This window comes from Folsomia candida, unplaced genomic scaffold (assembly GCF_002217175.1).
Source record: "Folsomia candida strain VU population unplaced genomic scaffold, ASM221717v1 Fcan01_Sc008, whole genome shotgun sequence".
Taxonomy (NCBI): domain Eukaryota; kingdom Metazoa; phylum Arthropoda; class Collembola; order Entomobryomorpha; family Isotomidae; genus Folsomia; species Folsomia candida.
The window spans coordinates 654,620-679,015 of record NW_019091200.1 but is presented as its reverse complement, the minus strand read 5'-3'; the positions used below and the strand labels follow the sequence as shown (position 1 = coordinate 679,015).

At 41.6% G+C, this 24,396-nt stretch overlaps 2 protein-coding genes across 10 annotated transcripts; one reads left to right on the top strand and one right to left on the bottom strand.

Moving 5' to 3' along the window:
- Positions 1 to 734: 734 nt before the first annotated feature.
- On the top strand, positions 735 to 5,119 carry LOC110853504 (bifunctional arginine demethylase and lysyl-hydroxylase JMJD6). Of its 6 annotated transcripts, none has more exons than XM_022101779.2 (10): positions 735 to 933; positions 1,002 to 1,194; positions 1,269 to 1,611; positions 1,688 to 1,905; positions 1,998 to 2,150; positions 2,226 to 2,501; positions 2,580 to 2,648; positions 2,733 to 2,921; positions 2,994 to 3,654; positions 4,977 to 5,119. In XM_022101779.2, the coding sequence occupies exons 3-9, from the start codon at positions 1,341 to 1,343 to the stop codon at positions 3,486 to 3,488; spliced, it is 1,671 nt and encodes a 556-aa protein (XP_021957471.1). In that variant the 5' UTR covers positions 735 to 933; positions 1,002 to 1,194; positions 1,269 to 1,340; the 3' UTR covers positions 3,489 to 3,654; positions 4,977 to 5,119. The 6 variants fall into 6 exon arrangements, with proteins under 6 accessions (XP_021957471.1, XP_021957472.1, XP_021957468.1 ...); XM_022101780.2 differs by having other exon boundaries at positions 736 to 933; positions 1,002 to 1,189; positions 4,987 to 5,119; XM_022101776.2 differs by having other exon boundaries at positions 736 to 933; positions 1,002 to 1,189.
- On the bottom strand, positions 5,120 to 24,326 carry LOC110853499 (dynein heavy chain, cytoplasmic). Of its 4 annotated transcripts, XM_035854350.1 has the most exons (40): positions 24,174 to 24,326; positions 23,768 to 24,087; positions 23,035 to 23,686; positions 22,692 to 22,964; positions 22,549 to 22,625; positions 22,453 to 22,480; positions 22,197 to 22,383; positions 21,707 to 21,931; positions 21,471 to 21,633; positions 21,049 to 21,347; positions 20,826 to 20,960; positions 20,473 to 20,511; positions 19,821 to 19,892; positions 19,655 to 19,738; positions 19,264 to 19,584; positions 18,685 to 19,073; positions 18,431 to 18,614; positions 17,872 to 18,349; positions 17,087 to 17,700; positions 16,126 to 16,989; positions 15,743 to 16,025; positions 15,487 to 15,647; positions 15,319 to 15,418; positions 14,945 to 15,230; positions 14,545 to 14,875; positions 14,342 to 14,374; positions 13,930 to 14,165; positions 13,788 to 13,866; positions 13,020 to 13,712; positions 12,592 to 12,939; positions 12,251 to 12,526; positions 12,013 to 12,164; positions 10,954 to 11,522; positions 10,328 to 10,877; positions 8,399 to 10,241; positions 7,389 to 8,305; positions 6,630 to 7,295; positions 6,182 to 6,557; positions 5,896 to 6,096; positions 5,120 to 5,796 (listed from the first exon to the last, which is right to left on the bottom strand). In XM_035854350.1, exons 2-40 carry the CDS (start codon positions 24,021 to 24,023, stop codon positions 5,377 to 5,379), a joined length of 13,860 nt encoding a protein of 4,619 aa, XP_035710243.1. In that variant the 5' UTR covers positions 24,024 to 24,087; positions 24,174 to 24,326; the 3' UTR covers positions 5,120 to 5,376. The 4 variants fall into 4 exon arrangements, with proteins under 4 accessions (XP_035710243.1, XP_021957456.1, XP_035710244.1 ...); XM_022101764.2 differs by lacking the exon at positions 14,342 to 14,374; XM_035854351.1 differs by lacking the exon at positions 20,473 to 20,511.
- Positions 24,327 to 24,396: the final 70 nt, after the last annotated feature.

Sequence of the window (24,396 nt, the reverse complement as noted above, 5' to 3'; positions counted from 1 at the left end):
ACGAGAAAAAGGAGCCAAAAAGTACAGCCAACTTTAGTTTGCTACCACGAACAACCATCCAATCCACGCACCCCATTTGATCATCATCATCGCCGCACTTTGTCTCTCCTTCTACGAACACGACGCTAACAAAACTCCGAAAATCAACGGTCAAAACCCAGTTCCGTCCCATTTTTTAAGGGGTCCCCACCCCTCGTAAAAATCGAGAAAGCAATAAAACATTTAGGAGGGGAAAAGTCCACCAAGTTCCGACGGATGGGAACATTCTGATGGGCAGATTTCTATTTTTTACGTCGATTCATAACACTCGGCCATGTTTTTTTCCGGTTTTATATAATTCAATTCAGCTACTATCTTGTTATGATTATGCTAAATCTAGTGATAATTATATGCCAAAATTTGAATGGTGGGCTAACAGTTTTGCAGATTTTTTTCTAGTTGTAATGAAATGAGTTCTTGTTAAATTCGTTATGCATATTATGTAAATGAAATATATTTTAGTTTTTCTGTGAAGAAAGATGTCAAATCAAGTATATTCAATTTTTTTCAAATTTGGTATGCATATTTCGTCTTGGTCAAACTAAAGTATTTATGCAAACAATTTATAGTTGGCGAGATATTCATAAAATATTTTACAGAAGTTCGTCCGTCAGACAACTTTTATGTACAAATTTTCGATAAATATATGATCAAAATATGCATCAAACCAAAAATTTCACATACCATCATGACTCGAACTGTTCTTTGAGTACTTATTATGCATTTTAATTAATGAGGTTGAATCTATATTAATTAATTTCATCCAAATAATTTAATCTGCACTAATATTATTTTCTGCGAGAGAGAGAGAAAGGAAGAAGTAGAAGAGAGACGCAAAATTCAGGAAGTGATATTGCACCGGCGGAATTCAACTCACTCGACTCATATTTTCACGTAAAATTCATTTGCATAATAAATATTTTTTTAAACCCAACAATTAAATATTTAATTATTGTAATTAGTCTAGAAAGAAAGAGTACTAAACTCAAAGACAAGAAATAAGCCTGGCCGACTGAACCACCCAATTTACAACTCTTGATTGTTAAAATAGATTCACACTCAGTCTTTGAAAAATCATCACATTTCGTTGCACACAAGAATCTCTCGATTTTGATTGACTAGCTGACCGAAAACTAAAGTATTCGATAAAGTAAGGTAATTGTTGAGGTTTGCGAAATTCACGATTGTATTAATTATTCTAACAATGCTTCCTTCCAATAATTGCGCAGAATTTCTTTTACTTCGTCTTTGACGTGATTGAGTGGTGTGACGTGTCGCCAACAAATCTTTGTGGTACAGGAATGGATGGTCGAGGCGAGGGTGACATTTCGATTCTTAATCAAACAGACCAGGATAAAGTAGTATCTTCAACCTCCAACGGCCACAATCATCATTCTCATGACGGTCAAGGCGATGCTGGCGATGACCGTCATGATACCGTCACCGAATTCGGCGATAAGAAGGTGTCTCAAGAACATTTTGGCGATTTAGACCACCTCCCCTCAGCAGAATCCAGTTTGGATTACCGGACGAGAAAAAGGGTTGAAGAAGCCAAATCTAAAGCCCGGCCAGGTGCGTAATTGATATTGTAATGATGAAAATACTTTTGAGATTTATACTAATAAAATTGCAAAATTGTTGTCTTTAGAACTGAAAGGAAGAGCGGCTTGGGCGAGTCGTCAGCACTTTATACATTTCGACACATCGCTGTCTTCCGTCAAAGAATCTGTAGATGAAATTCCTCGAATTCATGTGGACGATGTTGATTTGGAACAATTTATCGAACACTTTGAAAAACCGTATTTACCTTGTGTCATTCTTGGTGCGTCAGACGATTGGGTCGCAAACGATAAATGGACCCCACAGGTCTCAATCTATTATTTGTGATAATTTAACCACTCATCATTTAATCTGTATTCAATTGTAATTTATTGTTGATGTGTGCTTTATTTGTGTAGAGATTAGCCAAGAAATATAGAAATCAAAAGTTTAAATGCGGCGAAGATAATGAAGGATACAGTGTCAAATTGAAAATGAAGTATTATGTTGACTATATGCTTACCACGAACGATGACAGCCCATTGTACATATTTGACTCTAATTATGGCGAGGTAACCTAACCATTATATTATACATGCTGACTAACTATGTCGTTCTTAATTTATAATTGTATTTCAAAATTTTAGCATCCACGGCGTAAACGACTTCTGGAAGACTACGATATTCCTAAATACTTCCGAGATGACTTGTTTCAATATGCGGGTGAAAAACGGCGACCACCTTATCGTTGGTTTGTCATGGGCGGGTGTCGCTCTGGAACGGGAATTCATATTGACCCGTTAGGAACATCGGCATGGAATTCGCTCATTCGTGGTCACAAAAGATGGTGCTTGTTCCCAACCAATACTCCAAAGTCACTTATTAAAGTTACCCGAGAAGAAGGAGGCAAACAGCAGGATGAGGTAATTTTAAATAAATAAGCTTAATTGCTGTTTTGTGGTTTGCAAAAAAAAATCGATTATTGCAAATAATTTTTGTAGGCTATCACTTGGTTTGATATTATTTATCCTCGAACTCAAATGTCTGACTGGCCGGCAGAATACAAGCCTGTGAGTGAACAATATAATTTTAACAATTAGCAATTATAGTTTAATATTTGTTCACACAAGTTTGTGATCGTTTCCTATTTTTAGCTCGAAATTCTACAACGGCCTGGAGAGACAGTGTTCGTTCCTGGTGGTTGGTGGCATGTCGTGCTAAACTTAGACACCACAATCGCCGTAACACAAAACTTTTGTTCCAAAACGAATTTTCCAATCGTCTGGCATAAAACTGTTCGAGGGAGACCAAAGTTATCTACAAAGTGGCAAAAGGTTTTGAAGGTAATCTTTTTTGAAAAATAATCACTCATCTTTTAATTGAAATCAACCATCTAATAAATCTTTACCCTCTAGTCTAAATTCCCTGAACTTGCTGCCTTGACCGAGAGCATTGATCTTAAAAAGCACTCTGGCATTTTCTCCGACTCCTCATCCGGATCTTCCTCAAGTTCTTCCAGCTCGTCCTCATCATCATCTTCCTCTTCTGATTCTTCTTCTGATTCCGCCTCCGAGGATAGTGGACAGGCAAGTTTGCACGAAAATAAAAAGAAACACAGGCGAAGATCGTCTAATTCTTCGTCCCACAACAAGTCACGATCCACATCACCACCACAGCCATCCAAAAAGGGACACAGCAGCAGCAGCGTCACTGTTTCATCACGTCGAGAGACAACACCTGTCCCTTCGTCCTCATCATCAGGAAAGCGAACGCTCCCACATATGCGAGCATCATCACCTTCCCCAAGTCGAAGCAGGTCAAGGTCACCTCGTCGCGCATCCTCACATCACTCGCATCATTCCAGTAGCAGCAGTAAATATGGTGATAAGGATAAAAAGCATCGAAGTTAAACTATTAGAAAGTCTGATTACGGCGGGTCTTGATATTATTGTTTAGAAAAAAATCACTAACCAATCAGTAAAATTTAAACCAACTTTAAATGGATGACTGACTATCTGATAATATGCTGTGTGATATTGGTGTAATAATTCTAAATTTGCTAACAAAATTAATCTGGTAATAATTAATTGCGCAATAATTACAGAGGGTGTTTACAGATTTTGTGGAAAGACAATTTTATGGGTAAACTGCGAACCCTTTATCCGTTTTGGCGCCAAATTTCGAACACGCAATCCCCAAGATCACGGTCACACATGTACCAAGTTTCAAATTTCTATCTTCAAAAATGAGCGCAAAAAGTAACCTCAAAGTGGAGGAATCGGTGAAAGGGGTTTCCAAACAACAGACATTTTTTATCTCTTGCATTGAACAAGCTTTGTTCTAAGCATCCAAACCCAAAAAATTCCATCGGACTGGTGTCAGGTTACTTAATGTGTACCCCGGAAAAAGATATCGAGGTCATTCCGGGGTTTGCCTTCAAATCTTGGGCGTCCGGTTGGGTAAATACGGTCGTATATGAAAATGTAGCGTCGTGATGGATGCAAACCTTGTCAGGCTCCCCAAATTGCTTCTTTCCAATTTTGACCTCCAACAACTTATGTAAAACACTGTCCATAAAGTACTTCGAGTTTATTTTTGCATTAGACCCAACAGGTATCAATGTTCGCACTCCACGGTCCGTCATTGCACCTGCCATCAGGAATCAGTCAGACAACTTTTCCTTCTTTTCAGACCCATGCTTTGAAATCTGCTTTCGGTCGGTTTTGCAGCAAATTATTTTTGTCCTGTTGATGTTTTGAAGGCAGTAGAGTGTCCCGTCCAATGTGACGACAAATTCGGAATTTTTATTCCCAACATGACCTTCAAACAGCCTCCGGCTGTTAGTTTTTTTGTTTACCATATGGGTAAATTTAAGTGCGCGGACTTTCGCCTTCCTCTGCAAGGCCTTTTTAAAATTGTGCTATACAATACGATTAACGTGTCCAGGAGACACCTGGGACTGCATTGTGACCTGTCTTTTGGTTGCAGGATTCTGATTGCCATCGTGGCGATCAATGTTCTTCAGGGTGGCAGAATTCATCGTTTTGAGGGGTATGCATTTCGTCGCATACGTTGGTCGGATGAAACTAGTTACTGGCGTTTTCTTACAAAATTGATACAATTATATGTGGGGGACACGATAAGATGAGTTCCAAATTTTTGGATTATCGTTTGGGCACTTTTCGCGGCCAAATTAGCTTCGGAAACCGCTTTTACGGTTCGTCCACTTTCGGGTAACTTTTGGGGGCCATCTTTGAAGATAGAAATTTGAAACTTTGGGCAGGTGTGGTCGTGACCTTCGAGATTGTGTGTGCCAAATTTGGTGCAAATTGGATTACGCGTTCAAAAGTAATACATGTAATTGTCTTTCCACAAAATCTGTAAACATCCTGTATAAGATCTGAACAGGTATGAATTGGAAAAATGCGTGAATTTGTTCAGCTATTAAAATGAAGCTAAACATTGCTACGAATCAATTAATGCAAATCATCACACCAATTCTTATAAATTGATCCTGATTAATAAATATGTGACAAGATAATAGTTTTGCATTTTTTTATTTTTGCATAAATACTTTGCAAAATCATCACATCGGCAGAACAATTACATTTTTAATTAAATTTAATTAGCAAACTTATAGATAGCAAGTCCGGAACCAACAAAAAAATTACCGAGTAGCATAACTTATTATTAGTTTACTTAGTCCACATTGAAACACGTACATATTACATTTAGTAGGTACTCAAGTGATGATAACGGCGGTTAGTTGCATAATTAGTTAATTAAAGCACTTATTAGTTAGGTTAGTGTTGAGGCCAGGATAGCGACACCCCTCTCATAAAAGCTATACTTGTCCTGTTGCTTGACCATTTTCATGTCCACCGTGAACAGCAAGTCGTCTCGGGTGGAGTTGAGATAGACGGGGAGGAGGATCTTCCCCTCTTGGAGATTAACTTTGGGGTCGTGTTTCACCCAGGTCAACGTAACGTCGGGAAGGTCACTCAATACGTCGGCGGAGAGCTGGAGACCGCCATCCTTCCATACGGCTCCTTGAAGTTTTAGTCCGTTGAGAACAAAATTCTGACCCTTCTTCCCACCAATGACGACGTCAAGAACGAGCTCCTCTACAGACCAGCCGTTTGCTTGAGCCACGCATTGTCTCGTTGCCGTAAAGTAGGCTTCCGGAATTATGAGACCACCCAACCACACCGGAATTGACTATAGACGACAAAATAAAGCAACATTTAGTAACAAATAAAATTTCAAAAATATTTTCGAAAAAAAGATATAATTTTAATAATAAAATATTATTTCTACCTCTAATTGCTCAGCGCCCTTTTGTTTGACAGTTTGGGAAATCCCAATAAACTGTTCAATTCTCAAGGCTAAATCGTTAATCCAGTTGATTACTGTACACCCCCTCGGGATGGAATATCGTCCTTTCCAACTGTCAGGAATAATGCCGCGGACCAGTTCGGATATTAAGTTGCGGTGGTAGGAAGTCTGCTTCTTCTCTCCCTGCAATAGAAAATTAACATTCAGTTAGTAATAATTATTTGAATAATCTACTCCCTCAGGATTCACTGCTTGCTTATGTATGTACCTGACAAATCATCTTCACTGCGATCAAGTCACTCCTCACCGCCTCCAACATTTTAGCTGCAGAGGTGATCTCTCTCTCGTAAAAGCGATACAATGGTCTCTTGATGTTATCCGCTGTTCTCTTCATCGTGTTCAACTTTTCGGGCAACACTTTCAACCACTCCTCAGCAGAGACGTGGAGCGTTCTCATCCAGGCGGGTGCACCCACATGACCTTCATCGATTCCGACCTGAGCCACGGATTCCTTACTCATCCCGAGATCTTCGTCATCTTCAATTAGCTGCATTTTTAACAGTTTCGAGGCCATTTCTGCACCACGGCTGGTCAGAAGGACTTTTTCTGCGTGAGTGGGGAGCCCCAACCAAGCTGGAGTTTGGCTTAAAAACACAACACAAAGTTAGACAACCAGTAATTCATTTAATTAGTTTAGTTAATTAATTTATCCTCACCGATGAGTCAACGTGTTCGCCCACGACATGAACTGATCCCTCCGTAGCGCATCGGGCATCGATATATCACCACCATCTGCATTTGCCACGAGGAGAAAATCCTGCTCAAAGCTCCTCGGTGTAAACAACCGATGTACGAATGAGGAGAGTAGTCTCGCATCGAATTCATTATCCACCTTTCCACCGTAAATAGTCTCGGACAGCAGAGTTTTCAGTGCATCCCAGGGAACCTTGTCCGGTGGAAGATTTGTCCTCCCCATGGCCGTCGAGTCGATCCAGGCGTCCAATGTGTCGCACGCAACACGGAGGTCAGCCTCGTTAAACTCGTAAAATTTTGCCCATCCAAGTGGAACATAGCGTAGGCGTTCCTGCACCACAGCGTGAAACCACGCCACAAGAAAGTAGAGGCGGGCTCGTTCATTGGGTGCTTTCATCATTCTCGAGGCCGGAATGTTGTTAAATGTCCTAAGCAGATTTGCTTTGATTCCAGGCGGTGGTTCAAAGACAAATACTCTTCCTGCACGGAGGAGATTAACCGGGATTTTGGGATGGATGTCCATCGTCAAAAATAGTCGAAATTGTGGATGAGGTTGTAACGAGTGTAGCTTCTTTTCCAACTGGAGGAGCCATTGAGGAGCGAGATGTACGTTCTTTAAGAGCACCCACCTAATACGTACCCAATCAAACATTTTTATTACGTTACAATACTATCGAATAACTATCAAACCAAATATTTTACACTAAAAGTAATCTGCTAACCTTCCAGTCTTTACTGCCGAAGCAATCGCTCCATCCGCTTGCGTGAACCCTTCTGCACTTCCGATTGCAATGCTAACCAGGGTCTGGCTCTTTTGTGCCGCCAAATCATCCACCCTCCCACTCGCATCGAAACCTGGTGCCGAGCAGAGTAATACTGGCGTTCTCGAGGTAACTTCAGACTCCACGATGCTGGACAAATTCACATCCTCTGGTGGAATAAAGTCCGACCCTAACACCTCGTCGACTAAAATATGTCCCATCGCGACGACCCGATCTGGTCTCACGGCTTGAATTATGAGTAGTCGATTCGCCGTCTGTGTAAACTCCTCCACATTCTCGCCCCCCTTCTCCTCATCCCACAACGTTGGCACATTACTTTCTGGCGTCGGTTGTCTCACCCAGTCCTTAAACTCGGCAGAGTCCACCTTCTTCAAAACATTCTTAAATGCTCCCACCTTCGCTTGAAGTCGACACAGTCCTTCTGCCTGGTCTTGAGATAGGAAGGGCAACGCTGGCGTTCCCTTCCCTTGTGGGAAAACACCTTCGCGGAATCGTAAAAATGACTGAAACCCTCCTTCGAAAATTCCTTTGGTATAAATTCTTGCCAACAGGATGGCGAAGGGGAGGCGATCCACGTGCAGCATTCCTCGAGTCACTCGCTGAGAACAGACGGTGAACAAGTCTTTGGTGATGATATCCAGTCTGGCAGAGTAGTCCTTGACAGAACCGAGTTTTGGGTTACCGTTCAACACGGAGTTGAACATATCGAGGAAAAACTGGAGGGAGTATTGGTACAAGAAGTGCATTTGGTGCATGTTGTCGAGCATAAAGTAAATAGCGGAACATGCTTGCGCCATAGGCATGTATTGTTGAGAAACTTGGTCAATTTCTTGAATCACAATGTCTGTCTCTTCAACCTGGAACCATAGGAGATATAAATTAATACCATAAATAAATTCGCCTCTACAGATAATTAAAATTAGTAACTAATTAGTTCTACGACGACCCACCTTCTTTGAAATCTCGGCAGCTTCATGCTTCAAGTTCTCTAACGTCGTAATGACACTGTCATCATCCAAAATCTTTCCTTTCGCCTCGTTCAAAGCTCCGAGGAGCGACTTTTCTAGGTGTCTCAGCCTCACTTGGAACTCACCCTGCAACTTGAGCAGGTCACTTCTTTTCTGGTCAATGTCTGGCCTCTCGGCTCGCAAGACTTGGTTCAGACACTGACTCTGCAGGGATGCTCGTGTGACGGTAAAGTTCACAAAGGTCACTCTCGAGCACACATCTGGAGCAAATTCGACCGTGGGATCCCTCGTGGACAAAAAGATGACGAAACTAGGCGACAAGTCGATATCCTGCTCTCCCAGAGAAATGAGGACACGACCCCCTGTTCGTCGCACTTCCCTATTCAGTACCGGATTCAATATCGGATCGTAACTCTCAACATCTTGAACGAGCAAAGGGTTTCCGAATCTTAAAGCACTCTCCAAATTTTTCCTAAAGGAATCATCCAGGAATGACGTCTTGGTCAACTTTCGGTCAGCATACTCTCTCTCCAAAAACTCTGTCGCCTGTCCGGATGGGTCAATTATCAGCGGGTAGCGATTGAACCTTTTCAGCATGATGGCATTCTCGGTACAGAGATCATCATCGGGTAGCAGGTTCCCCTTCCATCTCAATCTCTCGTCCGGATGGCTGAGATACTCGCTGAGGGCCATGTCTTGTCTATACGATATCGCTGCCTTCCCCAGATGTTCGGACCAAGCCGTAAATAAGTTTTGCCGATAGTGCTGATCAAAGTACCCGGCATAGGCTAGGAATCCAGACGATAGAAGAGTATCCCCAACAATCGTATTCATCTGAGTCTTGAATCCCTCTGAACTTCCCTCCCAGCGATCTTTTTCCATGCCGAGTGACCTCAAAAGGCTCATTGAACGTTCTACTTTGCTCTGAACATTCTCCAAATCGGACTTGATCGCCTGAGCTTGTGCTATCAATCGAGCATAGTCTTCTTTGTAGCTTGTAATTTGCTTCTCCAATCGATCAATGTCTTCCTGCACTTGTCTCGCTTCCGTCTGATTTGTGTAGGCTGCACTTTCCAAATTTCGTAATTCTTCGCGCAAAGGTTCCACCTTTCTTAATACGTCCGAGTAGCTGATTTGTGCAATGGCCCATTTGACCAGAGGTCCACATGCGAGGGAAGCCCGGTTGACTTTTTCATACGTGTATTCCGGGTTTGATACATATCTGGAGAGCATCTTTTCACGCACGTCGTCTGTGATGTACTCTGTCTGGAAGTTGACAATGGTGGAGATGAAATTCTCTTTCATCAAGACAGTCCTTATAGCTTTCCAATCGGCGGCGTTCTCTCCGAGGAGGAGGCAGATCGATTCTAAGGCCAACTTTACCACGGCGGGAGGATTTGCCATAGACCTCACCTCGACTAATTGTTGTTTCTTGATGGAAGATACGGCTTGTTGTGCGTCTCGCACGGCGGGTTCGACCTGCTCCAGGTCTCTTGTTACGTCCTCCTGCTTTTTAGATATTTCCTTCGTCTGCACCTCAAGATTTGCTTGGAGCGTCTTACTCTGCACTTTTCGCTGTTCGGCTTGTTGCTGTTGAGAAATCATTTCTTTCAATTTGTTGTTTGCCATTTCATCCTTTTCTTTCAACTCCTTCTTTTTCAGTTCCAAACTCTTCTTCATCTCTTCAACTTGTTCGACCGTTTCGGCGATCTTGTTAAGACCAATGTTCAAGTGGAGTTGTTGCTCCTCAAGGTCAGACCTCTTTTCATTGTAAAGCTTGACGAAGTGGTTGATAAAGTCAAGGAAGTGGCGGGGTGTGATGGCCCTGCAATTAACATTAATTTTTTTGTTATACTTGCAACTATGAAATTAAAAAGACTTCTTTAAACATCTATTTAAATTAACTCTCACATTGTGGTGCCGCCCCGTTTGGCCAGCCTCCTGTTAGCCTTGTGGAGGGTCAGATGAACAAAGACAAACCCATTGATTACGGCGTCTCTATGATTGATCGTGGCCGGATTTAGCTCGTCGAATGCGATGGGAAATTCGAGCGGAAGCTTCCATGCACCATTTTCAAGGTCCACCTTCATTGTGAGTTCTTTCGCGACTTGGAAGAGGGCCGTATTTGTCCAGTCACCGAACCAGTCGAGGACGCAGCGATTGAAGAGGGCGGGCGAAGTGGCGGCACGATCCTTCAATCCTTGTTCTGAGGGATTCATGGTGAAGACGACGTGCAAATTTCGCATGACTTGTCCAGCAAACCATTTATAAAGTTCTTCTACCGTGTCGAGCATGAGACCCTCACGGGCGGCCCCTTCTTTGCATTGGGTCATGAGAGTGGTGAACTCGTCTCCTTCAAAAAGACCAGGAACCTCTCCGTTTGCCAGGAGGGTGTTCATCCGCTCGAGGAAGGAACTCTGGAGGACGTTTGCCTCGTCAAGAATAAAACAAATCTTCTCTCCTGGAAATTGATTCAAATTAATTTAAAGTTACGAAATTAGTAGTAGTAAGTAGCAGAGCAGAATTAAGATTCGCACCTTTACACCCTGATCGTCTCAACACCGACCTCAAATCCTCATCAAAGTCGTTTCCCGTATATTTATTGTGCACTTTGATTTGAAAGACTTGTAGCCCGTTGATCCAAGCCACGAATCTGGACAGCGTCGTCTTCCCTGAGCCGGCCACTCCAATGAGTAACAAGTGTCCTTGGGGCTGTCGGAATATTCGATCCATTCTGAGTACATGTTCCAACACTTCGTCAAAGAGGACGAGCGGGACGTCGAGTTCTTCTTGGTAAAAGACTTGCAGCCGGAATCGGACATATTCTCTCAACCTTTCCCGATCCACGGGCGTGTAGTCCTTGCTGAGCCAGTTGGAGTAGAGGATTGGTCTCTGGAGGGCTTCGTTCCGATCGATAGTGGGAAAGTGGCGGAGGGCGACGGTATCAATATTTTCATTAGTCCAAGCACGCTCGTCGTCATAGACCAAACGATCTTGGAAAAGACGAAGGGCTTCATGTGCCCAAAGGCGGACGAGTCCTTCTACTGTTAGTGCGTCAAGGGGGCGAATCGCTTCATAAATTCCTCGCACCCATCGGGTCATTTCTCTGTAAACAAGATAATATAAAAGATAATAAAGAAAAGAACGTCAAAGAGCCTTGAAGATACGACCCCTTCAAGTTTAAAAAAACGTGGATGTGACCATAGTTTTTAGTCTTATAAGATAGGTAGCATTCGTTATCTTAGTTATCTACTCGTTTGTTGGCGTCGCGTGGGTTCACTCAAAGCTACGCTACGCCATTCTTGATGTAAATTTTCCCTCCAGAATTGAGAGAAAGAGGTGTGAGCAAAAGTACATCTCACTTATTGGAGATTATTTGTATGACCCTGTTACAAATTCCGGTAGTTTGAACAATTTGTAATTATTCTTCGTTTCGTCATTCATTACCATTATGAACTTATGTATTTGCTATTGTTATTCATATTATTACTGAACAATAATACTTGATTATATTACCGGTCATTATTAATGTTTTCGTTATTAAATTATTACGATCGATCAGAACTACATAGATAAATAACTTTACATCCACTTACCGGGGAGAGTAGACATAGTGGGGTTGCATGTCTTGAGTGAATCGCTCCTGAGATTTAAGGAAGAATTCGACCATGGCGTTCGTCAAAGGTTCAGAGTAGGTCATTAAGGATGGGACCAATTTTAACATGGCTCGATTGAAAGTTCCATAAATCTAAAGTTATTGATAAATTAATTAATTGTTTGGTGAAATTTCTTTTTATTTTGGTTAATTTTACTATTTTTATTACTACACCATACCTGCTTTAATGAAGTTTCTCCTGGGTAATCAACATATACGACTGGAACGTGTCTCAAAAATCGGTGCGATAGCGGTTTTCTGCCCGGATCAGTGGGTGGATTGCACGCGCCGACAAATTGAATCCGCTCCAAGCGAACAATACTGTGATCTGAGGTTCTGAAGAAACAGCCGTGCTCGACCAATTGACGAAGGAATGAAATGACCCGTTGAGTTCCGTATTTGTCCATGTCGGGCAAATTTATCTCGTCGCAAAATAAGATTAGCCACTTTCCCAACTGTAATTAATTACAAAGTATAACTTGCCATGTAAAAATAATTAGTCCGTAAACGCAATACTCACCTGAACTGGTGACAACACGATCCCATTCGGTGTCTTCCTATACTCGCAATAATGGTCAAAAGTCTTTAGTAAGAGCTCGGGTGTGGTTGCGGAGGAGAAATTCAAACTGACGACTTCCATGTCCGGCAAGGCACGCAGAGCCGACAGCAAAGTCATAGTCTTTCCAGAACCTGGGGGTCCACAGAGCACGAGCGGTTTGTGTTCAGCCAACCACGTTGCAAGTAGAGATTCGTGCCGGACTGTGTCCACTGTTGGGACGACGGCGTCCGGTGAGGCAACTTTGTGTGTCTCGACATCCGTTCGTGGCACCTTCACGGCCCATGGAGACCATTCTCCTTGCATCGTCACCTAATCATCAGACCCACAAAATATTATTAAAGGCTACCAACTATTTGATTAGTTTTCGCATCTAATTTATTTTTTCCCACCTCGTAATCTACAATCGGCATCTGAGCATTCCCTGGTGGCAACGGGATTGTTGTCGTACTTCGAATAAATTCGCCCAGTTCATGTCTTGTTTTCAGTTTAGCATCCCCCGTGAACGACCAGAGCATCCCGTAGACTAAACTCTTTGTCATAAATCTGTCCACAACGTCCGATTCGAGTGGGAAGTCGACATGGCCGGCATTATAGCCGTGAATTTGTCGCACGGCCTCATTCATCATGCAAAATAGAGACGAGAGTGCTCTCATTCTCGTAAAGTCCATGATGTGTTCCAACGACGAAGAAAATTCGAGACACTTGTCAACTAGTCCGTCGGTGACAAAGAGTGGTTGTAACAGTGAGGAGATGTCTCGCTGGAGTTTTAGCGCCGGTGTGACGAATCCTTCTGTTTGTGGGGTTTCAGCCGGTCGTGATTTCTGTCCGAAATATTCACCCTCTTCGGAATCATCCAAGCAAATATTTTCCAATCGAGAGAGAAAATTATGAAACAACATTTCCGTTGAGAGGACGTCGTGTGAAAACCAGACCATGCCACATCTACTGACTGTTGCCAATGTCGCATGTTTTAAATCCTGTACTTCAAAGAGCAATCTGACATTGGGTGGAAGTGCTAATCGTTCTCCGTTCGGGAGTGTGAGCAATTTGTTATCGTCGAGAACAGAATTTAAATTTTCAACCTGAATAATATACCATAGTCAATTAATATTTGTTGCTTATATATTAGTTTTCGTATTAAATTATTATATTATTACCCATTCCGGGTCGACATCTCCGTCAAATACGATCCATTGCCGTTTTCCTCTCTCTCCACGGACATTGTCAATAATTTTCCTATTAAAACATGCAAAATTATTATTTTAACATAAAAACAATCATCATTCTACAAATTCAAACCTTAAAATGTGAGTAAACAATCCATCGGTCCACTCTCTTGTATTTGGGTCCATAAATCCGTACAACGCCTCTTTAGACAGTGCTTTGGGGTCAATTACGTGACAAACTCCTTCTACGCCTTCCAATCTTTCCAGAGCGCGAAGAAGCACTCGCCATGCCGTAGATTTTCCAGTTCCAGAATTACCAACGAGCATAACTCCATGAGAGAGAGATTGAATTTGGTATAGTTGCAAGACCTGAAAGAAATTAGGGGAACATTAAGGACATAAATAACAAATTAAATTAAAATGACAAATTAAAACGTTTCAATTTTTACAACACAAAGATTAAATATAATAGTTACAGATACATAAGTCATGCTGGACAAAGTCACGGTTTACGGTTATTAGTATGAAAACTACAGACTACTTGCCTTCTCAATCCATGACTTTCCGTACACTCCTTGCTTCTCATTCGCAGCATTAATTAAGACAAAATTACATACGTTACAAGTCTTATTTTTGTGATCAATCAGTCATACCAAACTTTCATCCACTCACTTTTCACATCTACGTAGATATTTTCCAACCAAAGCGACACCAATTTATCTATTCAAAATATAAAATAACTACCAACCTTCTCCATCCAAGAATTTTCTCCAGAAACGAGATACTCTTCCTTGCAAATGGCTCTAATCTGCTCCTTTAGCGAATCCATTTGAGCTGGAGTGTAATTGATGCCAGGGAAGACGTCGGATAACAGTGAAAACAAGAGAGGAATGTCCTCCGCAACCAATTTTGGCACCATCGTTTCGCAAATCGATTGTATAAGGATTTCCTGTTCGGGAAGATTCTCTGCAATTTTGGATTCCTCGATTGTCTCCCCTCTTTGCACAGAGGTTTCCTTGATTCGCTGGATTCGGTCACGTTTAACATTTCCGGCAGAGACGAGCACGGACTTTAAGGCACTACAAATTTTCATTTAAATTATTTAAACGTTGCCCAATATTTACCAAACTAAAAATTTGTGTACTCACCGAAGTCCAAAATCATAGTGAGACTGGGCTGATAATTGCTGTTCGCAAAGTCTAAAGAATGGAACTACTTTCGCCGCAAGGGTTTCTGCAGTTCTGAAACCTTGGCTGAATAACATGACTTCCGCGATAAGTTGACGATCCGGCGTGGTCATGGCCAGCGAACGGAAGAGCTGTTTCAAATTATCGGGCAGATTAGATCTACCAGCATAACCAGGATTCATGGTGACGAAAATTGCCATTTCACAGGAGACTTTGACAGATTTTCCGACCAGTTCGACAGTCAGCACTATTATAATAATGTAAAGAAAATGATTTTAATTTTCCACATAAAAAAATGTGATCGACATTAACAGAAAAACTCTGCATCTACTCACTTCCTTCCTTTTGACCATCTTTTTGTGACTTTAAGGCTTCTTGAATCGTCTGAATCTGCTGACTTACAGCACTCAACATGCGTTCTTCTAGTCGATTAAACTGAAAAATTAAAATATTAAATGTGTTGTCACAGTCAATTATTTAACATTGCAGGATAAGCGACGAACCTCATCAAAACAGCCCCACGCCCCTACTTGACAAAGACCAACAAAAATCCTCCCCATCGCTTGAAAATCGAATGTCTCATCACAATTAAACACGAGAACGAAACGTCCCAGTTGATGACCAAGGGCCTTTACTGACTCCGTCTTTCCCGTCCCAGCCGGTCCTGTGGTAGCAAAACAAAATTATAATTGTTGTCCATTTTAGTTTAGTGATTAACATGAGAAGATTTCAAAAAAATAAAATATATCGGCTGCTCACCAAACGGGGAACCTCCCAATCTCGCCTCCAATGCCTGTGTCATCGTCAAATAACACTTGTCGGTTAGCGGAGTCTGCACCAGTTTCTCTTGAACTCCGAGATATTCAAACCCATAATTAAACTTTGCATCAGCCATGTGAATGCTTAACTTTTTTAGAACATCAGGCTGATTCGGGTCGAAGTAGAAGCGCATTTGACGAAGCCATTCGAACGCTTTATTATTTGAGACGCCACTTGTTAGCAAGTGACGAGTGACTGTTCTCTTGTGAACAAATTCATTAATCTACAAGTAAACAGAAGCAGCAATTAAATGAAGTTGTAAATAAGTAAAGTACAATTCTCTACACATCTATCAATAAATCTTTCTAGCTATGTTGGCTCACCAAATGTTCCAACTTCTTCCTTCTTAACGCCGGCTGTTCATGGAGGACTGAATCCGCTAAAACTGTCAACGTCGCCTCCACCCTTTTAACTACCCCTTCCACCTTGCCCTTCGTCCCGATCGCACCCTCGACTCCGTCACACCACCAGATTTGTGCCGCCAGGTTGATTAATTGAGCAGGGAATCGATCCACCCATTCCATGAATAGTTTAGGATCGATCTTTTCATTGAACTGGGCCACCTCGTTGACGGCTTTGGCTAGGGAAGTTGCAAGCGAGAGACGCATTTCCCTCTCGACCGCGCTTAACCATTCATTAACTTTCTGATCCGTGACTATCACAGGATTCAAAAATATTACGACTTCTCCCTCTCGCGATGCAATTCCCATGATTGTAGATTGATCCTCATTCAGTATGACTGAACTAACCCCAGCAAACATTTTCTTAAAGTGTTTCTGCAGTCTTGCAATATTCTTTGAATTTCCAATTATTTCCAACAAATCTTCGTCACCGACAAAGTAGAAACGAGGAAAGGATGACCTCTCCCGTTCCAAGTATTCACCAAGAGCCTTCTGGATTTTTCCTAACAGGTCGGCCAATCTTTCCAGACTGCGTTGCACGCCTTGGATGTTGAGTACATCGAGGACCTTGGGAGATTTGGAGACGCGTTTCATGAGGCCGAGGAATTCAGCCGAAATGGAGTGAAATCTAGAGGTTTCCATTGGAAGGAGGGCCTTGATGTCTTGAGACGACAGGAAAATTCCTTCGAGGTAGACCCAGCGACGTTGTACGTCAATCCAAACATCAAATAGGGCCAGGATGCGGTTAAGTTTCTCTTCCCATGAGGTCGCCTCCTCTTCAAAGACCTAAAACATATAAATCATGACCAATTTGTATCTAATAAAAGATTAATTTCTAATTTAAATTTAATACGGTAATACTTAATATTCTAGAGGCACCCACCTTATAATAAGGCGACAACTTCATCGCTGCGACGGAATTGATATGTTCCTTTAGTTTGTTAAATAAATCGTCCCATCCTTTAATCAATTTGCACTTATTTTGATAATTTATCAACTCCAACTCATAATTCTGCCATGATTCTCGAACTTGCTTCAAGAATTCTTCCAGAGCCATTTCTCCCTGCGCCACGATGATGACATCCCTCAATGTCTTTTCGTTCTTTTGCAAATCAACGTCCCACACTTGTCCGAGGGTCAACTCGTTCAAATTCCAGTTGACGCGGAGAGACTTCATCAGTGTCTTCCAGTGACGTTCCTTCAGAGCTTCGGATTTCAATTCGACGATGAGCGTGTTCACTTTGGCATATCCTTGAATCAGTTTCTTCACATGTTCGTAGGATGCATATTGTCTCAATTTGGCTGGAAGATCTTTCAGTTGGGTTAACAAAGCGTCTATTTGCCCTCGGATTTTCCTCGGTTGAACGGAAAGCCAGGGAGTTTCTTTAACTTGGTCGATCTGCTCCCAAACTCTGGAAAGTTCACTCCAAACGCCTTTTAGGTCTTGGAGTTCTTCGAGAGAGATTGCGAAACGGTCGTCAGTTTCGGATCCAATGCCTACCATAATAATGAATTCCTTATAAATGCATAATGCAAATTTAAATCAATAAATTTAAGTGTACAAAATAATTAAATCAGGTCTGTAGACGAATCAATCATGGTTAATCAACATCAAAGTTGTCATCATATTTCAATAATACTTAGAATTAAAATGATTATTTAACTCACCCGTCATTTCTAAGGCTTCCTTTGCCCTCGCCACATTGCCACGCTCTTCTTTCAACTTGGTGTACCGCGTTTCGAAGAGGAGTAACTGTCGTAGAGCTTCCATTGGCTTGAAATCGGCCTTGACCGGCTTTTCTTTCTCCCAATCTTGTAAAAATGTCGCTGTTCTGACCTCAACAGCCTTATCCTCGCTCATAATCTTGGATTGCAAGCTGGCCACTTGAGTCTGGATGGAAGAATCTTTTCGCTTCAATATTTCCGAGAAGGAGCTCCATTCTCCTTCTACCGAATCGATGTGGAGCCAGTTATTTGGAAGTTGGAAGCGTTGACGTTCCAACATTCGCTGACCTTCTTTATACACGCCGACCTTTTCCTCCCACTCGAGCATTTTCTTTTTCAAGTTTTGCACGTAGGTGATGAGTCCAACAGCTTCAGAAGTGGAGGAAGTTTCGATGGATTGGTTTTCAAGGTCGGTGCGAGACTAAATAATAAATCAGAATAATAACCGATTAGTTAAACATTTACAAACGATAAACAAGTAAAAACATGGGTATGCTCTCACCTTGGCCACTTCCGTATGAAACATGATCATATGAGATGACAATAATGCAGAGAACTTGGCAAGGGCATCTTTATGCCAGGAATCATACTTTAAGGACACTTTGCTCTGTACTTTGCCATACTCGATAGTAACCGGACCAAAGGTTCGCTTTATTTCTGCTGTATCAAAAGTACTTCTAGTTTGTCTGTAGAGAACATGATTATTTTAATAAGTACTGCGATTATACTAATCATTTTTTTTTTCGTCAAACTTACTTAATATCAGCCAAACACTTCAACCAGAGATTCATATCTTCTCCCAACTTTCCGTAAAGTTGATCTGGCTGCAAATCCCACAATGATTGATAACACAGCCATTCGTTTACATAATTGGTCACTTCCAACATCTTTTTCTCAATGGCTTCATACGCAGAGGCTAAGGTCCCCAAATTGCTGGGCAGTTTTGCCAACAGGTCTTTGTAACTCATTGCGAACCCTTTCTCCAGACCGACTTGATACCGAGAACTTTGAATACGAGGGTGAGACGTGGCGATGGCTTGCCAGGCGAAGAGTTTTTGCAGGAGTTGCTGACGCACTTCTTCCGCAGCGGGGTAAACCCAGAGGGTTTGTTGAGTCATTCTCATCTCCAGTTTGAGCTCGCCCAACTAAATATGCAGAGAAATCACCCCAAAATTAGCTCACAATTAAAAAAAAACTTATTGAAAAAATTGAATTTATATTGATCAAATTATATTTGTTCAGCTCTGTAGACGAATCAATCATGGGAAATCAACATCAGAGTTGTCATCATACTTATATAATTAATCTTTCAAATGATCAGTTAAACCTATGTACCTCTGGATCACCACCCAGTTTATGGGTCAACTTGTTGTCCTCCATGTCATCAGGATCCTCAACTTCTACTCGTCGCTCTTCCAAGCAACTCGTCCAGGCTTGGATTCCAGCCTCGAGCCGCTTGACGAGCCGTTTCTCCACTTCGGTGTCAATATGTTGGACCCATTTGGTCAGGTTGGAGTACTGTTTTAGGGACAGGTCATCGACAGCCTTTTGTATTTTGGCCAGAATATCACCAAAGGTTTTGGCAGAATAGGCACAGCTTTCTAATAGTTTAATGTCCACGCTGACTTGCATTTCGACGCTGAGCACTTCGTCAACCTGAGATAATAAAATTAACAAATCTTTCTACAAAAGTGTATATATTTTTTTAAATTTCGTATTAGCTCACCTTTTCAGCAAACTGAAACACGACTTCGGACAACTTTTTAACGTATGGATCCAATTTATACGACTCCCAGACGAGTGCCATTCCCTACAACAAAGGAGTTAAATTCAGTTCAATTTTCCGTTTCAATTTTAACATGAATGAATATTATTCTGGTTAATTCACCCACCTCTTGAATCATGATGTGCACCTCTTGACGACTTCCTGCCACCAATAGAGTCACATTTGCTCTATCTTCAATCTAAATTTAGCAAAACAAAAGAAACGTAACGTTTTTTAGCAAAAAAAACGTTAAATATAATATTAATCACGATAACACATTAGCATCAGTTAATTAATCAGCAGCCAGCAAATTATATCCAATGTTATGTCACAAACACCGTACAGTGTACTCGTGTAGTAATTTAATTATGTTAAAATTAGTGGCACGCACTACCAATTTCCAACACAGTGACAGCGACAAATATAGTGGCATTATTTTTATTTGCAGAAATTTTCATGAATTTGTGTGGTACGCCTTTGCAACGAGTTGCCTCCATGAATTAGTACCATTAGCATCGATTTCTGAGACTGAAAAAAATTACGATGGTCACGAAACGACTAAAACAATAAGGATAGGATATAGGACACCACTAAAGACTATAGAACAGGACCAACGAATAACCATAACCAACTACCCCCAAAGACCAAACCAAAAAATAAACTATGTGTAAGGCTAAAGCTGTTTAACAATTTTACCAAAGTATATACGCTATTGGCTAGAAAACTAAGTCTAAAGTATCTAAATAGGTGAACAAAAGCTACTTTTAGGTATAGGTCACCTGGTACGAGGTATAAGTCGATGAACTCCGGTTCACAAGCTATATAGCAGGTCCAGAAAGAAGAGGTTTTAAACAAATATACAACAAATAGTGGTCGTAACAATAGAGTTGTGCAATTGTACAATTATATGCACGGGATTGGACCTGGATTAGATAAAGTAGAGAGAGAATAAAAATTGAAAAACAGGGAGAAAACCCGATAGAAAAAAATGTACACCCCAAAATTCAAACAGTGCAAAATCTCGACATCAAAATCAGACTGACACAAACTTTTTACACTTTCACAATTTCCAAAAAGTGGACAAAACCATAAATCGTCACAACATTTCAATACAACAATACCAACTACATACCTTTTCCCAACTTCTTTCATACGTTCTCACACTCTCCATCAGGGAAATGGCGAAAGGGTACATTTGGTTGGCCTGATGTGCCTTGTTCATGATGGCCAATGGGACACGATAGCCAAGATTCTTTAGGTGTCGAACCTATATAATTGTCAAAGTTCAAAGGAATAGAATTGATTGTGCATAACAAAATCATTATTTTCTGTATTATTTTTTTTTATTCTCGCACCTCTTTCGACAGTGTGATAATCTCGGGGAGGAAATTAACCTTCAATCTCAAAATCTGCTTCCCTGCCCCCGTCCTTCCTCGAGTTTGCTCAATATCGAAAATCCGTCCAGTCACGGTTGCATCCTTCTGTTGCACTTTGGCCACCCACTCGTCAAAAATTGGTTGCGTGTTCAGCTTAAGGCGAAAGCTGTCTCCGTCACTTTTTAATCGCTGACCATCGACGTGATTCTCCCATCCAGATCCGAGAATGGCTTCAACCCTCCTCAAGTAAGTGGTGAGTTGACGATCAATCTGTTTCGCTGTAAACAAAAAAACAGAGACAAAATATTTTATAATATAAACGAGCAAGACGTAATTCAACAAAACTGGGATCTCTCGTAATTCATATTTATAAAATAAATCTAGTTTCATGTGACGCTTGCCCCAGATAATGGATCCTGACACAGGCGGAATGTCGCGAAGTTCACTCATCCTGTACGCTTTGCTGAGAGAATACTGCGTTTTGAACTTCTCGTGGAGTGCTTCAATATCGTCCTTAACGCGTTGAATGAGTTGTGTTTGGTACTCTCGGATGGCGCCTCGAATCTATGATAATAAATCATGTTTCTTATTGAAAAAAAAATATAGTTTATAATATATAGTGTTGATAATTAATTACCTGGGGGCGGACGAAGAGGGCGTTGAATCTGGCGAAAATACGAAACATTTCATTCGCTGACTTGGCCGTGGCGAGTTGTTCTCGTAGAGCAGCTGTAATTTTTGCTTCGACCGTGTCAACCCGTTCATTATAACGACGAACAGCTCCGTCCCAGACATCTTGACCTTCTTTAGACATTTCGAGAGCCTCGACCTGCTCGAGGAGCGAGTAGGCATTGGAGACTTCCTGAAAATATATTTTAAAATAGAATTGGTTAGATTATTTTTTCATAATTGTGATTTCACACAAAGGTTGGTCATATGTAGATTTTTATGTTTAATATTTTCAGTTGGTGCGTTGTCGGGTCGCAGTGTTCAGACTTTCCGAACTTCTGCTCCCCTCAGCCCACAGTAAGACTGATTTCAGGACCCCTGCACTATCATCATGTATCCAGCTTCTAGTTTTTACCTCTTCATTATATCTTAGTAATTTGTGAAAGCATATTAATTACCTCGTGTGCATTCCCATCGACCATGGTTTCCTGATCGGGACGAAGAACTCGTTCAATCACGGAGCGAAGTTGCTCATGCTGTCGTCTGAATTTCCGGATTTGTTCCATTCGAATATGTAATTTTTTATGAGAAAAGTTAACTCTCCACATTAGTTTCATTTCGTCCCGTTTCTTCTTGAGGATGTCTCTACAGAAGATAAAAAATATTATAATTAGACAAAAAATCCATATTAGATTGTATTCAAAGTCAACTCACCTTAGTAATCCTTGAAGTTTCTCGTACTCTGAGAGGGAAAAGAGTATTTATTATGACTTGATATTGTATGCTTCATATAATTCAATAAGTACATACCCTCATCCCATGTGTTGAAAATATCGAAACAGGAGGCCATCACCCGCTCAAACTCGTCATAAGGGACCATCATCAATCTTGAGTTTTTAAAAAATATAATAAACCCCATACTTGAAATTATTTTTAAAGATTAGATTGTATACCTTCTTGTTCCCAAAATTTTGAGCAACTGTGTCGCCAAATCTCTAGAAATAGCTTCAACGAGTCGCAACGCTCTCTGAATTGGATACTTTGTGTTCCGTATCTTCCTCAAATGTCCAAAAATATATTGCAACGCAGTCCTAACTTTGTCCAGATCGGTAGCTGCGAGTAAGTCGTGAACGGGAAAGTCTTTCATTAGAGGAGAATAGTCGTTCACCGTGGCGAGGGCTTGTTTTAATCCGGTGTCAGTGTCGAAGGAAACAGTTGCGTGAAATCTGGGGACACATGTAATTATGTTTTTTTTTTTTTAAACTCTAAAATTGCAACTATTCAATTTGTCCTTACCGCTTTCCATGTCGCAAGATCTCTAACGTCAACTCCACGTCGATCGACTCCCTCTTTTCCTGCAACTTGAGGAGAGCACGTTCCAAATTGAGCCAAAAACTGACCTCCTGCAAAGTCGTTCCACTCGACGGATCTCTATCCAACTTGGTCACTTTCTGAATTTCCTTCACCCACCGATTCACTCCATGTTGCAAGTCATTCAGAAATTTCGAGTCCTCCACCCGATCTCCAAAATCGGACACTTTTGGTCGTCTATTCTCCATTGCGCATTGCGACACTGTCGCAGCCACGATCGGATTGAGGGCCAGAGATATTTCTGGGATGTCGATATTCTGCTGAAGGTGGAGCAGCCCCATTTCCAACTCGGCCATTTTCTTCTCCACGGAGGGGGCGAGTTTGTCACTACTTGACTCTGCGGATCTCCCTGTCTCCTGAAGGTATGACTTGAAGAACGGGGCCACCCCGGAAGAAATGTAGGTGTGCAGAGTTTCATATGGAGATCCCTCGTTGAGGACGACAAGACGAATCTGAGAGCCGAATGATTTGTCGCCTTCAATGTAGTTCCCCCGTTTTATCAGGATCACACCCACGGCTCGGACGGAGGTGAAGACAGCACCAAGAGTTACAAGATATTCGTCCTCTCGCTCTTCATCTATAAAAATTGGAGTACAACTTGCAATTAAAATGACCAAATCTCATCCATAATAATAAATCCACCAGCTATTATTATTACCCTTGTTGGAAATTTTTTGCACAAAGAGTGACCTAGCCATGGGATCCGCGATAAATTTACGAACCACGTCGGCATGTTCATGCAAAACGGAGGCGAGGCTGGAACCACCGGATGACGAAGAAGAATCATCCTCTTCCAAAAGACTGGATGCTACCCGCTGAATATAAGCTACGATGGCGGTGGGGTCAGACAGCGACGGAGTGGGGGCAGAGGATTCCACCACCATGGAAGTTGGCTCCCCGTCTGTCGTCGCCATTTCGACGACGGGGAACGTGTGACGATGACCGTCAACGTCAAGTCAACGTCCTTATTAATCCAATCTGTAAAAAATAAAATAAAATAATACTATTTTTAATAGAGGACGGGCAAATTATTGCGTCAACCCGACACTGTCGAATAACCTCACCTTATCTTTCCTATCCAGATCTACTCCCCCTACAAATTAAGTACGGGTAGTTAACTCTTTTAGCAAACTGTGAATTGTCGGCAAAAAGATGTGCAAAATGAATATTATGCAGTATGATAGCGTGAGTCAGTTGAAATAAGTTGGCTGCCTGCCTGCCTGTCAAATCCCTACCTAAGCATACACACATCAGATGGCACATCTTTCCCTTTCGTAGCACCACCGA

What these genes read in the sequence shown, in the direction of transcription:
- LOC110853504 (XM_022101779.2), top strand. Translation starts at nt 1,341, where the DNA reads ATGGATGGTCGAGGCGAGGGTGACATTTCGATTCTTAATCAAACAGAC. An exon ending in GGCCGGCAGAATACAAGCCT is followed by an intron (nt 2,649 to 2,732) that starts GTGAGTGAACAA and finishes TCCTATTTTTAG; the next exon opens with CTCGAAATTCTACAACGGCC. An exon ending in AGTGGCAAAAGGTTTTGAAG is followed by an intron (nt 2,922 to 2,993) that starts GTAATCTTTTTT and finishes TTTACCCTCTAG; the next exon opens with TCTAAATTCCCTGAACTTGC.
- LOC110853499 (XM_035854350.1), bottom strand. Translation starts at nt 24,023, where the DNA reads ATGGCGACGACAGACGGGGAGCCAACTTCCATGGTGGTGGAATCCTCT. An exon ending in TCGATGGGAATGCACACGAG is followed by an intron (nt 21,932 to 22,196) that starts GTAATTAATATG and finishes ATATATTTTCAG; the next exon opens with GAAGTCTCCAATGCCTACTC. An exon ending in TGCACATCATGATTCAAGAG is followed by an intron (nt 19,739 to 19,820) that starts GTGGGTGAATTA and finishes CCTTTGTTGTAG; the next exon opens with GGAATGGCACTCGTCTGGGA.